At 43.8% G+C, this 12,697-nt stretch overlaps 1 protein-coding gene across 4 annotated transcripts in view; it reads right to left on the reverse strand.

Annotated features, from left to right (window-relative positions):
* The window catches only part of DPP4 (dipeptidyl peptidase 4), a 275,080-nt gene that overhangs the window by 89,452 nt on the left and 172,931 nt on the right, over nucleotides 1-12,697 (reverse strand). For all 4 annotated transcript variants that reach the window (XM_029605604.1, XM_029605606.1, XM_029605607.1 and 1 more), the window contains 2 exons: nucleotides 5,349-5,469; nucleotides 3,880-4,040 (listed from right to left, as the gene is read on the reverse strand). In XM_029605604.1, coding sequence (XP_029461464.1) covers nucleotides 3,880-4,040; nucleotides 5,349-5,469 — 282 coding nt within the window. The remainder of the gene's footprint in view (nucleotides 1-3,879; nucleotides 4,041-5,348; nucleotides 5,470-12,697) is intronic.

Here is a 12,697-nt window from a genome sequence, read left to right on the forward strand (position 1 = left end):
GATACATAGAAAATGATGGCAGAAAAAGACCAATCGGCCCATCTAATCTGCCCAGCAAGCTTCCACACTTATTTTCCCATACTTATCTGTTTCCTCAACCTTGTTGGAAAATGCTTGATTCAAATTTCCTGCCATCCCCTTCCATTGATGCAGAGAGCAATGTTGGAGTTGCATCAAAGGTGAGCATAAGGCTGATGGTTAAGTGTAGTAATCACCACATCCAGCAAGTTAACCCGATGCTTGTTTGCCCAGACTGCACAGATCGATGCTTTGTTGGATGTTGTCTGAATATAAATCATTTTTTCCTCATTTCCCCCTACCGTTGAAGCAGAGAGCAATGCTGTATATGCTTTCAAAGTGATATATTAGGCTTAATTGGTTTAGGGTAGTAACCGCCGTAATAAGCAAGCTACCCCCATGCTTATTTGTTTACCCAGATTATGAAGTTCAGTCCTTTTTGGTTGTTGTCTGAATACAAATCCTCTTTTCCACATTTTTCCCTGCCTTAGAAGCAGAGAGCAATGCTGTATATGTATTCATGTCGCTCTTGCCTTAGCCTTATATGACTTTATTATAGGAGTTGATATATCCACTGTCCATACTACTGCCACTGTAGGTTAATGATTCATGACAGTTCAAGACCTATTGAATGATATCCTTGTGCTCAGGATGGAAGAAGTAAGGAGGCAATGTCCTGTTGTGGATTGGGAACTGGTTCAATGCAGGAAATGGTTAGTTTTCTCACTGGAGGATGGTAAATAATGAAGTGCCCCAGCAATCTGGACTCAGCTAAAGATACCTGAATAAAGTTACCTGGATAACATTTTTATGAATATATTCAGCAGATCATGTCTCTGGATTAATTCTGCTTTTATATTTGTCTAAAGTTATCTGGGTAACCTTATCTGGATTACTTCTCCATTTGCCAGCTTACTGAGTATTTATTTCTCTTCTGGTGTCTTGATTAAAAGTTTGTTTATGTTGTCAGGGGAAAGAGTAAAAGTAGAGAGTTTGTTGCAGCTACTTTTACTGTTCCCATCCTTCCGCCCAAGTGTAAAAAAAAATTGTAACCATTGGCAAAATTCCTCCCATAAAATAATGGGAGCTACGTTGCTACAGTGTTGCTCAGGTCTGAATTTTAAATGTAAATGTCATTTAAATATTTATGACCCCAACTCTAAATCACTCATTATAAAAGCATGTCACAGTTAATAGAGTTTAATGCCAAACATATAGTGGATTCACTCCTAGTGGCTCATTAGTCAATGTCTCACTGAAATCGATGTTAATACAATGCTGAGCCTGAATTCAAATCATCAAAATCCACTACCTGGTGTTTAGAATAAATCACATTTTTATCAAAAAGTTTTTATATGCAATTAAAAACTTATCTGTGCATAAGCAGCGGTGCAGCTGTGTAGCCTTTAAAAAAACCAACAACGCTGGTTGCATTTCAAACAACTGTCTTCGTCAGAGAGCACTGCTCTCGCTTCTTCAAGGGACGGTGCCCACTTTTCTCGGCCCTGGTGCAATGCTATCTTGCCAGTCTCAGACAATATTAAACATTTGGGGCTGAAGACTGTCGGAGGTGAATAATTTGGGTGCACTGGCACGCGCATGTTATAAATTCGCATCGTCCATGTGCGCGCGCCAGGAAGCGCACGCATATGGACGCGCGTGCGCAGCTTTGAAAATCTACTCTTAAGCGCCTGGGGGAGGAGGAATTTATTTACGCACTACAATCTAACAATGTTCACAATGAGAAGTGCTTTCACGAGTATCTAGAGATAAACAATGCAGGTTTCAGAGCTATTTTATAATACTGATGCAATAAAAAACTAACATGATATTTTTCCAGCCATAATTTTATCACAAACACATTTTTGCGTGTTCTTTGTGTAACAGTGAAGGAAGGCATTAAGGGGAGATCGTCCATCTGTCCAGCCTGGTACGGAGCCGAACAGCATGTGGGCACGGTTTTGCTTTCACCAAAAAAATGCATTGGGCCTCCAAAACAGAGTACACCTTTGCAAATGTGTATATTCTTTCTTTGGACCTGCTCTTTCCTCCTGCTCCTATGGGCCCTCCAGCTCAATCAGCACCAGGGATGGAATCCTGGCTCACTGAATCTCCATTTGCGACTAACCAGGCTTTTTTTTTTTCCTTATCTTGTATCCCTTCCTATCCTACTTTAGTCCAGGCATGGCAGTGACAGTCTTCAACTGGTAATTATGCACTAAGGGCCGGATTTTCAAAGAATTTATGCACATAGGGGGGCTTACACGTGCCGGGCCTATTTTAGAAAGGCCCAGTGACACGCGTAAAGCCCCGGGATACATCTAAGTCCCAGGGCTTTACTAAAGGGACGGGGTGGTCCGAGGGCGGGATGGGGCGGGACCAGAGGACTCCGACTGTGGCCATTTGCCGCTGTGTTGGAGGATTGCATGCCGGCAGGAGGCCAGTGTGCGCAACCTGCACCTGCCTCCAGGCAGGCGCAAAAGGTTTGACAAAAGTCGGGGGAGGGAAGGTCAGGCTAGGGGGAAGAAAAGTTCCAGCTGCTCCAATTTCAGAGCAGGCTGGGAGGGAACGGGGGAAGACCGTGGGTGTTGGCGCACGCAAGGTGCACTAGTGTACACTCCCTTGCGCGTGCCAACCCCCGATTTTATAACATGGGTGCGCCTGCACACTCATGTTATAAAATCGGGGGTACACGTGTGCGCGTCGGGTAGCGTGCGCAGAAGTACGCCCGCGCACAGGTTTGAAAATTCACCCCTAAGCTCCTTCTGGAACTCTGCAATCATAGTACTTAACTCTGGCCTTTGAGGGTTGCCATTGTGAAATGACCATCTCCTTCCCCATGCAAGGGCTGTGAATGCTGTCTCTGAAGCATTCCCAGTTGAACCGGGGAACTAGCTCATTCTTAATACCCTCTCCATTTTCCACCACAAAGTTTACCTGCAGACAAGCAATCCTGAGTGACAGCAACCAAATAATGTAGGAGGCAGCAAACAGAATAGTGGGGGGGCTAAGGGCAAGCACTACAGAAAGTGGACATCCCTGCACATTGTATGTAAATAGAAAATACACATAAGGCTATTGTGCCTTTACCAGCTCCACAGCTGACAGTGCTTTGCTGGGATTCTGCAATGAGCTTTACACAGCATTCCAATGGAATTCCATTCATTGCCGTGATCCTGGGCTGTTTGTGTTGCTCTTTCCAGTTTTTTTTGTCCCTGTGTATCTTCCATATGCTCAGGTTTCCTTGGAGACCTCATATCTTTGCTGTCAATTAGTGCCTGCTTCAGAGGAAGCAGTGCAATGGTAATTTAAAATTTTGTTTTCATGATTTAAAAAAAATATATAGTTACAAATGTTAAACAGTTACATTCATAAAACAGCATATTTTAATGTTCATCAAGGACCTTAGCAATCAGGATGAAATCAAGCTGAAAATGATATAAAAGTACCTTATTGTACAGCAGTCATTTAGTCTGTTGAAGTTTCATTTACATTTTTAAAAGAAAACTAATTATAATTATTCTCTGTTAACTACAAAGAGATCTCATACTGCTCTCATGCTACTGCCTCATGGAGCAATAAAATATAGCTGAGAAGCATACAGGAATAATTTTGCCTAGTTGCAGCTTTTAATAAGAAAGCAGCTGCACAAAAAGTTGCTTTTTGAGTAAAGATACCATAGACTGCAGTAGTCCTCAACCTCTACCACCCACTGAGCCATGGTCACAGCATTTAACTCTTACAACCCATGGAAGAGAGAGCAAGAATCTCTCTTTTTGCTGGAGACACCTGCAATATGAATAAGTTTGTTTCAAATCGCATTGCTAATGCTCTGGGTATAATCGTATATTAAACAAATACCTTGGGATATGGAAGTTTAATGGTTTTTGGATACTGATTTGATTCTTCTCCATAGAAGGAATACTCCATAATAGGAACCTGCGTATCATTAAATTCAGCATATGCCAAGAACTTTCCATTTGGAGACCACCAGAGAGCGTAATTAGTGCTAAACATTTCCTCTGGAGGGAAAAAAGAATGAATTCCTCGATCAGTAACAACATTTTCAGTTTACGTTTTCTTAAGAAATATTTTTCTCATTAGCTGTACTCTCGCAGAATAGGCTGAAGCTCGGTTGTGAGAATAGGATGTATTTGAATATGACTCTCCAAGTCCACAGATAACATGGGGTGAACCCAGGACTGTCCCAGCTTGCATCCATCTGGTAATCCTACTCCTGCATTAAATCTTCTCTGAGGTCATCTGGCTTTAGCCCAGATGTCTTAAATCATACTTCCTGAAGTCTGCTTCAGGAAAGGAACCAAGGGCCTCAGTCAGCATGTTTTTAACAGGCACCGAACGGAGAGCAGCCCGAGGGAAATGGACTGTGTAGCACAAGACAAGCTGCTTTAATTGACTGTATCCTATCCAGGTTTTAGAATTTCTCATAAATGATATCATTTTTATGGTTACTTTAGACTTGGCCCTAGAAATAAGAAAGCCAAGTCCACTATCCTATAGACATCAGGCTCACCAATATAACAAAAATGCCAACCCAGTGGCTAAAGAAGCAGACTTCTTAAAGATCCATCAACACATACGTAACAGTGAAAAATGTGGGGCACTCAAACAGCAGATCTTGTTCAAGAAGAAATTCCTAATTATGGCTCCAGAAAAAACACGAATACATTTCATGACATTTCACTTCCCTGGCTCAATCAAACTTCAACAATGCAATTATCTGTTTCAAGGGCTAAATAACTTATCTTAAGACCTTAGATCCCAGTTTAATTTTTTAGAGGCAACAAAATCTGATCAATAACATCATTCAGAAGAGAGCCAAAAACGTGAGCTAACATAACATTGTAACTTCCTGGTTCTCCTTTGTGTTTCCAGCTCAATCAGAACTGGCCTTCATTGGACTGCGGCGTCAAGATCCTTCATGTGCAGCTACCTAGATTCCACTCCCCAACCACACACACACCCCTAGCCCAAATCTTTGTAGCAACAGTCTTGGCCGAGGCCACAGACCACAGCTCCCTCAAGAACCTAAATTGTGTGTACTCCAAAACTGGCCAGTAGGTGTCACCGGTGAGTGATAACCGGGACTCTTCCTTTTCCCTCAGGGGCTGCGAGTGCTGCCTCTGCAGCATTCTCAGCCCCAGCCAGCTTAGGAAATGGAAGATCAGATCAGACCAGACCCAGGAATGAAAGCCAGTTCTTCTGCATGGTTGCACACTGCACTGCCAAAACCGGCCACATGCAGTTTGACCTTGGTGTTCTTGGTCATATGTTATTATATGGTATACAGTAACAGATAGTTATATTACCTTCATATACCCAATCAGGAACTCCATTAAAAATTTTATTCTCTTCTCCATTTGAGGTAATATTTATATTTTCTCCATTTGGAACTTCTTTTATGTATATATTGTTTTTCCAAACATAGGCCTACAAATAAAAAACAAATAGTAAACGTTATAGAACATTAGCAGGCAATACTATAATTCCAAGTACTCCTGGTTTTTGGGTTGGTTTTTTTTTACAGGTTGTGAATGTTCAGATTTTTCACACTGGGACAAATCCACGTAAACCTTTCCTCTAAAACTTGCCATGGGTACACTGTACACACAGACTCTTGCGCTGCACATCCCTAGACTTAAAAATGCAGTCTACGTGGTTTTTTTTCCCCGATCCTGCCCAATATACACCCCCAGGAACATATTTTTAGATATACTGGGAGGGGGATTCTAAGACAACCAGTTTAGACGCATAAATCACTATTTGCACATGTAAATGGTATTGAAAATTGCCCTCCCCATTCAATGAACACAATTTGTGTATGAGCTTTCAAAACCACATTAATCTCTTCACCAAATATAACAGCCAGACTCAAGGAAGGAAGTATATACAGTATAAGTGAGTGGTTGGACACTGTGACATCGTAAATGATGACAGGTAAAGACCAGCATGGTCCATCCTCAAATTCTCATATGGAACCCTTTCCCCATGTTTCCTTCAGGGTTTATCTACCACTCTGAACAGGTTATTTACCTCTCTGGCTTTTAGGAAGCACCCTGCAGTCATATAATTGCTGTTTTGGTCTATAATTGCCCGCTCCGTATGGGTTATCCTAGTGCTTCTTACCATTCCTGTATTTATCCCATACTTTTTAAAATTCTGTTTCCAGCCCTGGGAGGGAATCCACCACCCTCTACATGAAAATAATTTTCCTGACATGAATCCAGAGTCTACCCACTTGAAAATTAGTATCATGACCCCCTAGTTTTACAACCTTCTTTTCTGTTGAAAAAGCATTGCTTCTTGCGCAAGGATACCTTTCAGATATCCAAATGTCTGGATTCATATGCCCCTTTATCTCTCACTTCTCTTCTAGGATATACATATTAGGGATGTGCAGCCAAAAAAATGTTGGTTTTCTTTTCGGTTTCATTTTTATTTTTATTTCTTTATTTATTTATTTTATTTTAAAACTTTTCTATACCGTCGTTAAGTTAGATAACCATCACAACGGTTTACAGCAAGGCACGCTAATAAAAATGTGAGTGGTATAGATTACAAATTAATCATGTGCCATCATAGTGCGGTAACAATTCATTTCAAAAAAACTATGTGTGTAAATTAGGCTTGTCTGTTGGGATCATATTAGGCGGTTTGAATTTAACATTAATGTGCATTTGTAGCTTACAAGTAACTACTTTTAGTTTGGTGCGTCCTTATCAGTCAACTGTTTTTTTCCTTCTCTTTATCTTTATAAAAAGCTTGTTTGAAAAGCCAGGTTTTCAGATTGGTTTTGAATATTTTGAAATTACTCTGCAGCCTTAGTTTGAGTGGCATGGTGTTCCATAGCACGGGGCAAGCCAGTGACAGTGCTCTCTCCCTAACTTGCGTGAGGTGTGCTGTTTTGACAGAGGGGACAGTTAGTAGAGCCTTATTAGCAGATCTTAGGTTTCTTTGTGGGACATGTACGTGCAGTGCAGTGTTGAGCCATTCAACTTTTTCATTGTGGATTAGTTTGTGTATTATGCATAAAGCCTTATATTGAATCCTTTGTTCAATTGGGAGCCAGTGTAAATCAGCGAGCGTTCCTGTAATGTGTTCATTCTTTTTTTACCAGTCAAAATTCTAGCAGCCGAGTTTTGTAATATTTGTAGTGGCCGGATTGTAGATTGTGGTAGTCCTAAAAGTAGTGAGTTGCAGTAGTCTGTACTTGCGAATATCATGGCCTGCAGAACTGTGCGGAAATTGTTTAGTGTTAGTTTTTCTTTTCTTGGTTTCATTATGCTTTTTGGTTTGCTTCATTTTAGTGTGCACTTAAATGTTTTTTTAGTGCACACTAATTTCCATTTAGTGGCACCTTAATTTTTTTAGTGTACACATAAAAAAAAATTAGTATGCACTAATCAAAGCAAAATCAATTAATTCATATTCAGGCCCTTATGACTTTTGGTATAGAAACCACAGCTTTTTGGTAGCTGATCTCTGAATGGCCTCTATTTTCTCCCTTTCTTTTCTGAAATAAAGCCTCCAAAACTAAAACCAGTGAGACTTCACTCAATAATGTTCCCTCTGATTTTTTTTTTTGGGGGGAGTGGGTGGGTGGGCGGGCATTATTGGGTCTGCCTTTCTCCTTGCTCCCATTAGCTGTTCTACAATAGCACCATCACTTACTGCTGATGCTAGCCCACCCAGACTCCAAGCTCTCTTTCTTCTTCATTGTCTCCGTCTTTCTCTTCACAGCTTCTCTCTTTTCATTGCTATCTCCTCGCTGCTCCCAGCTTCTCACATCTTTCAATCTCATCTACCCCTCCATTCTCTCTATTCCTTCAGGGTGTCCACTCTGTTGCAGACCTGTGTGTCACCCACAAAAAGGCAAACATTTCCCTTTGTTTCCTTTCTAATATTGCTGACAAAAAAAAGAACAAAGCCAGTCCCTGGATCCATTCCACTCCACTGAATTCCATTTACCACTCCCCTTTGCTGCCTATGACGCAACCAGTTTCTACTCCACCTTTAAACCCATCCCCAGGTCGCTCAGTTTAAGGAGGAGGAGGAATAGCCTAGTGGTTAGAGCAGTGGGCTATGAACCAGGAGACCAGGGTTCAAGTCCCACTGTTGCTCCTTTTGACCTTGGGCAAGTCATTTTACCCTCCATTGCCTCAGGTACAAAACTTAAATTGTAAGCCCTCTGGGGATAGAGAAATACCTACAGTACCTGAATGTAAAACCAATGTGATATCTCAGATCAAATGTTGGTATATAAAAATAATAAATAAATAAACTATGCAAAATAGTGTCAAACATGTTGCTGAAATCCAAATAAACCACATTCTACACATATCCTTGATCAATACCCAAAGCAATCAGACCATAATTTTGAAAAGTAATTTAACATTTTCAGGGAATAACGTTCACATTATCCAAATTCCTCACCTTTCCTTAACATAGATGCCAGGATGGGTATGCTAGAACATACAAGGTTCTTCAGGAGATGGCAAGTGGAATGTGAACTGACAGCAACAAAGTCCCTTTTCATGTGAGATAGTATGCTGGGGGCAGAGTCAGGGTGGCGAGGAGGTGGACTCGGCTGTGTCTTCGCTGGCGGTGATAAGGTAAGCAACGTTATCGTCGCCAGTAGTGCGCCCAATAGCACCTTTCACAGTGGTGCTATTGGGTGCAAGAGCCGACAGCAAAAACACAGTGGTAGTATGAAGGCTGTCGGCTTTCGGAGGCCCGACCCCCTCACCCCCCCGTTTTCACTGGATTCACCATTCTGTGATAGAATGGTGAATCCAGACCCAAGATACTACAGGCTGCAAAGAACCAATATAGCTACTACAACTCTAAATAAATGCTTGTGGCAAAGAAAGCAGTTAACATATTAGTCCATGGAATTTCCACTATTTGTCCCAATATACAAACACACACACAAAAACACACACATATGTACAGAAAGTTACAGCCTTCTCCCAAGCAGGCTGTAACTTTCTGTGTATGTATTTTCATGCAGAATTTTGAAAATTGAAATTATTTATTTATTTTATTAAAAACATTTATAGCCCACTTATAGTGCAAGTTATGCTTTCCCCACTCTAACTCATGTAAAATGGGGTTTCATGTGTACTTCCATGTACAACTACTTAATTGATTTTTAAAGTGCCGCTTAATGTGCATAAACAATGGATTTCTGCATGTAAGTTACTTTGAGAATCAAGTCCTAAGTGAAATATCCAAACATTAATGTCACATTATCCACAATAGGAAAATTAGTTCTTACCTGTTAATTTTCATTCCTGTAGTACCACGGATCAGTCCAGACCATGGGTTGAGCCTCCTGTCCAGCAGATGGAGACAGATCAAAACTGAAAGGGTATCCCATATCAGGACAGAGCCTACCCTGCAACCCTTCAGTATAACCATTATCAAAGCAGAAAATATGAAGATAAACAGTGAGGAATCAAGGAAGTAACAAGAGAACTCGAGCAAACAAGAGAACCCAAAAATTTGAACAAGTGCAAACATGGAATGGACTCTGTAGATAAGCACTCTTGCATGAATGTCCATGGTCATCATATAGATGCTTCCAGTGCCTCTAATTATAATCACAGAAGAAATCATTCTGAATCCTGCAGCAAGAGGAAGGAAGCTTTGAGCGGACAGCAGGAAGAATAGGGAAGGGTGTCTGGACTAATCCGTGGTACTACAGGAATGAAAATGAACAGGTAAGAACTAATTTTCCTTTCCCTGTACGTACCTGGATCAGTCCAGACCATGGGATGTACCAGAGCTTCCCTAAACAGGGTGGGAACGAGACAGTCCCGCTCGAAGCACCTGTCAACCAAAGGAACCAAAGACAGGTGCTTGAACATCCAGGTGGTAATGCCGAGCAAAAGTATGCAGAGATTTCCACGTAGCCGACCTGCATATCTCCTGCAGAGAGACTGATTGACTCTACGCCCAAGAAGCAGCTTGAGAATGCAAGGAATGAGCCTTCAGACCCTCTGGGACCACCCGGCCCTAACAGATGTAGGCCGACGCGATCGCCTCCTTTAACCAGCGAGAGATCGTAGTCTTAGAGGCCTGTTTGCCCCGGTTAGGCCAACTCCATAAGACAAAAAGATGATCCAAGACTCGGAAATCATTGGTTAACTAAAGATAACGCATGAGAACGCGTTTCACAACCAGACGGCGTAGATCATCCCCAGCCGTACCGGCAATATCTGCGGGAGAGAACGCAGGGAGCTCCATCGACTGATTGACATGAAAGGAAGAAACAACCTTTGGCAAAAAAGATGGGACAGTCTTAAGGGAGACCCCAGAGTCCAAAAAATGCAGGAAGGGCTCCCTGCACGACAACGCTTGAATCTCCGACACCCGTCTGGCGGAGCAAATAGAGACTAAAAACACCGCCTTAAGTGTTAAATCCTTGAGAGTGGAGCAGCGGAGAGGCTCAAAGAAAGCTAGGCAGAGAGCCCAGAGGACCAAATTAAGGCTCCATGAAGGACAAGTGGAATGCAGCAGTAGCCTCAAATGTTTAACTCCCTTGAGAAAACGGACAACATCTGGATGAGACACAACCGCATAACATTCAAGATTTCCCAAGAGAGAACCAAGGGCAGAAACCTCTACCCGGAGTGAACCGAAGGATAGACCCTTAGAAAGATCTCGCTGGAGAAAAGAAAGAACCAGCAAAACTGGGGCCGAATGAGCCAAGACACTCGATTCCGCGCAGACAAGTTTGAAAACCTTCCAGACTCGGACGTAGGCGAGGGAAGTAGAAGTCTTGCGGGCACGCAGAATAGTGGAGATAATGTCCTCCCTATATCCCTTCTTGCTCAGTCTCCGCCGTTCAAAAGCCAGGACGCTAGACAGAAGCAATCCGCCTGGTCGAAAAATACGGGACCCTGCCATAGCAGGTACTGAAGATGACCGAGACGAACAGGGCCGTCCCTCGACAGGTTTACGAGATCCACGAACCACATTCTGTGAGGCCATTCAGGGGCTACGAGAATGACCGGGCCTCTGTGGAGCTCTATCCTTCTGAGCACTTTGCCCACCATGGGCCAAGAAGGGAACACGTACAGAAGGATGTTACGTGGCCAGGGAAGGACTAGTGCATCTACCCCTTTCGAGCAGTGCTCCCTCCAGTGGCTGAAGAACCTGGGAGCTTTGGCATTGTCCAAGGTTGCCATCAGGTCCAGGTGAGGAGGACCCCACCGGTTGACAATCAGATCCATTGCTTCGTCGGACAACTCCCACTCGCTGGGATCGAGATGCTGGCGACTCAAGAAATCAGCTTGAACATTCTCCTTGCCCGCAATGTGAGAAGCTGCTAGGCACTCCAGATGGCGTTCTGCCCAAGCGAAGAGCTGGCTGGCCTCAAGGGCCACCAGGCGACTCCTTGTGCCCCCCTGGCGATTGATATACACCACCGTAGAGTTGTCAGAGAGTACCCGAACTGCTCTTCGGCGAAGCAGCAGGAGAAACGCTTTGAGAGCCAGACGAACCACCCGAGCCGCCAGGTGATTGATGTGCCAGCAGGATTGGGCTGGGCACTAGTATCCCTGCGTGGCCTGTGACTGGCAGACTGCTCACCATCCGGAGAGGCTGGCATTCATCGTGACCACAATCCATTGCGGAGTCTGAAGGGATATTCCTCTCAGAAGGTGCTTGAACGATAGCCACCATTGTATGTCGCTGATGGTAGAGTCGGAGAGCAGGAGCGGCGTCTGAAACTGTTCTGATACCAGTTTCCAGCGGGATAGCAAAGCTTTCTGTAAAGGACACATATGTGCAAAAGCACAGGGGACCAAGTCGATAGTGGAAGCCATGGTCCCCGGAACCTGTAGGTAGTCCCACACCGTGGGGGGAGACATGGAAAGGAAGTTGCAGACTTGATCCCTCAGCTTGAATGCTCGAGAGTCTGGCAGGAATACCTTGCTGACTCGGGCATTGAACCGAGCCCCTAGGAATTCTAAGACCTGGGAAGGTCGGAGATTGCTCTTGGAAAAATTGACTATCCATCCCAGGGATGAGAGAAGAGCAAGGACGCGGTCCCAGGGATGAGAGAAGAGCAAGGACGCAGTACACTGCCAGCTTGCAGAGGATCTCCGACTTGGCTCGCCCTAGCCAATCGTCCAGGTAAGGGTGGACTAGAACTCCATCCCGCTGGAGAGCGGCCACCACCACCACCATAACCTTGGTAAACATGCGTGGTGCTGTGGCAAGACCGAAGGGCAGAGCCCAGAACTGAAAGTGTTGCCCAAGATGTGGAATCGGAGATACCTCTGATGTTCAGCACGGATTGGTATATGCAGGTAGGCCTCCATCAAGTTGAGAGAGGCCAGAAATTCTCCAGGATGAACAGCCGCTATAACTGCCCTCAGGGTTTCCATCCGAAAGTGGGGAACTTTAGGGCATGGTTGACTATCTTGAGGTCCAAGATGGGGCGGAAGGAGTCATCCTTTTTTGGAACCACAAAGTAAATAGAATATTGGCCGACGCCCTGTTCCTCCACAGGAACTGGGACTATAGCCCCCAGCCCCTGGAGTCTGGCAAGAGTCTGACATACAGCGGCCCGCTTCCGATGGCCACATGGGGAGACCATGTACAGATCCAGCAGGTCTCGAGAAAATTCTAAAGCGTAGCCTCTCTTGAT

The sequence above is a fragment of the Rhinatrema bivittatum genome, chromosome 6 (genome assembly GCF_901001135.1).
Source record: "Rhinatrema bivittatum chromosome 6, aRhiBiv1.1, whole genome shotgun sequence".
NCBI lineage: Eukaryota > Metazoa > Chordata > Amphibia > Gymnophiona > Rhinatrematidae > Rhinatrema > Rhinatrema bivittatum.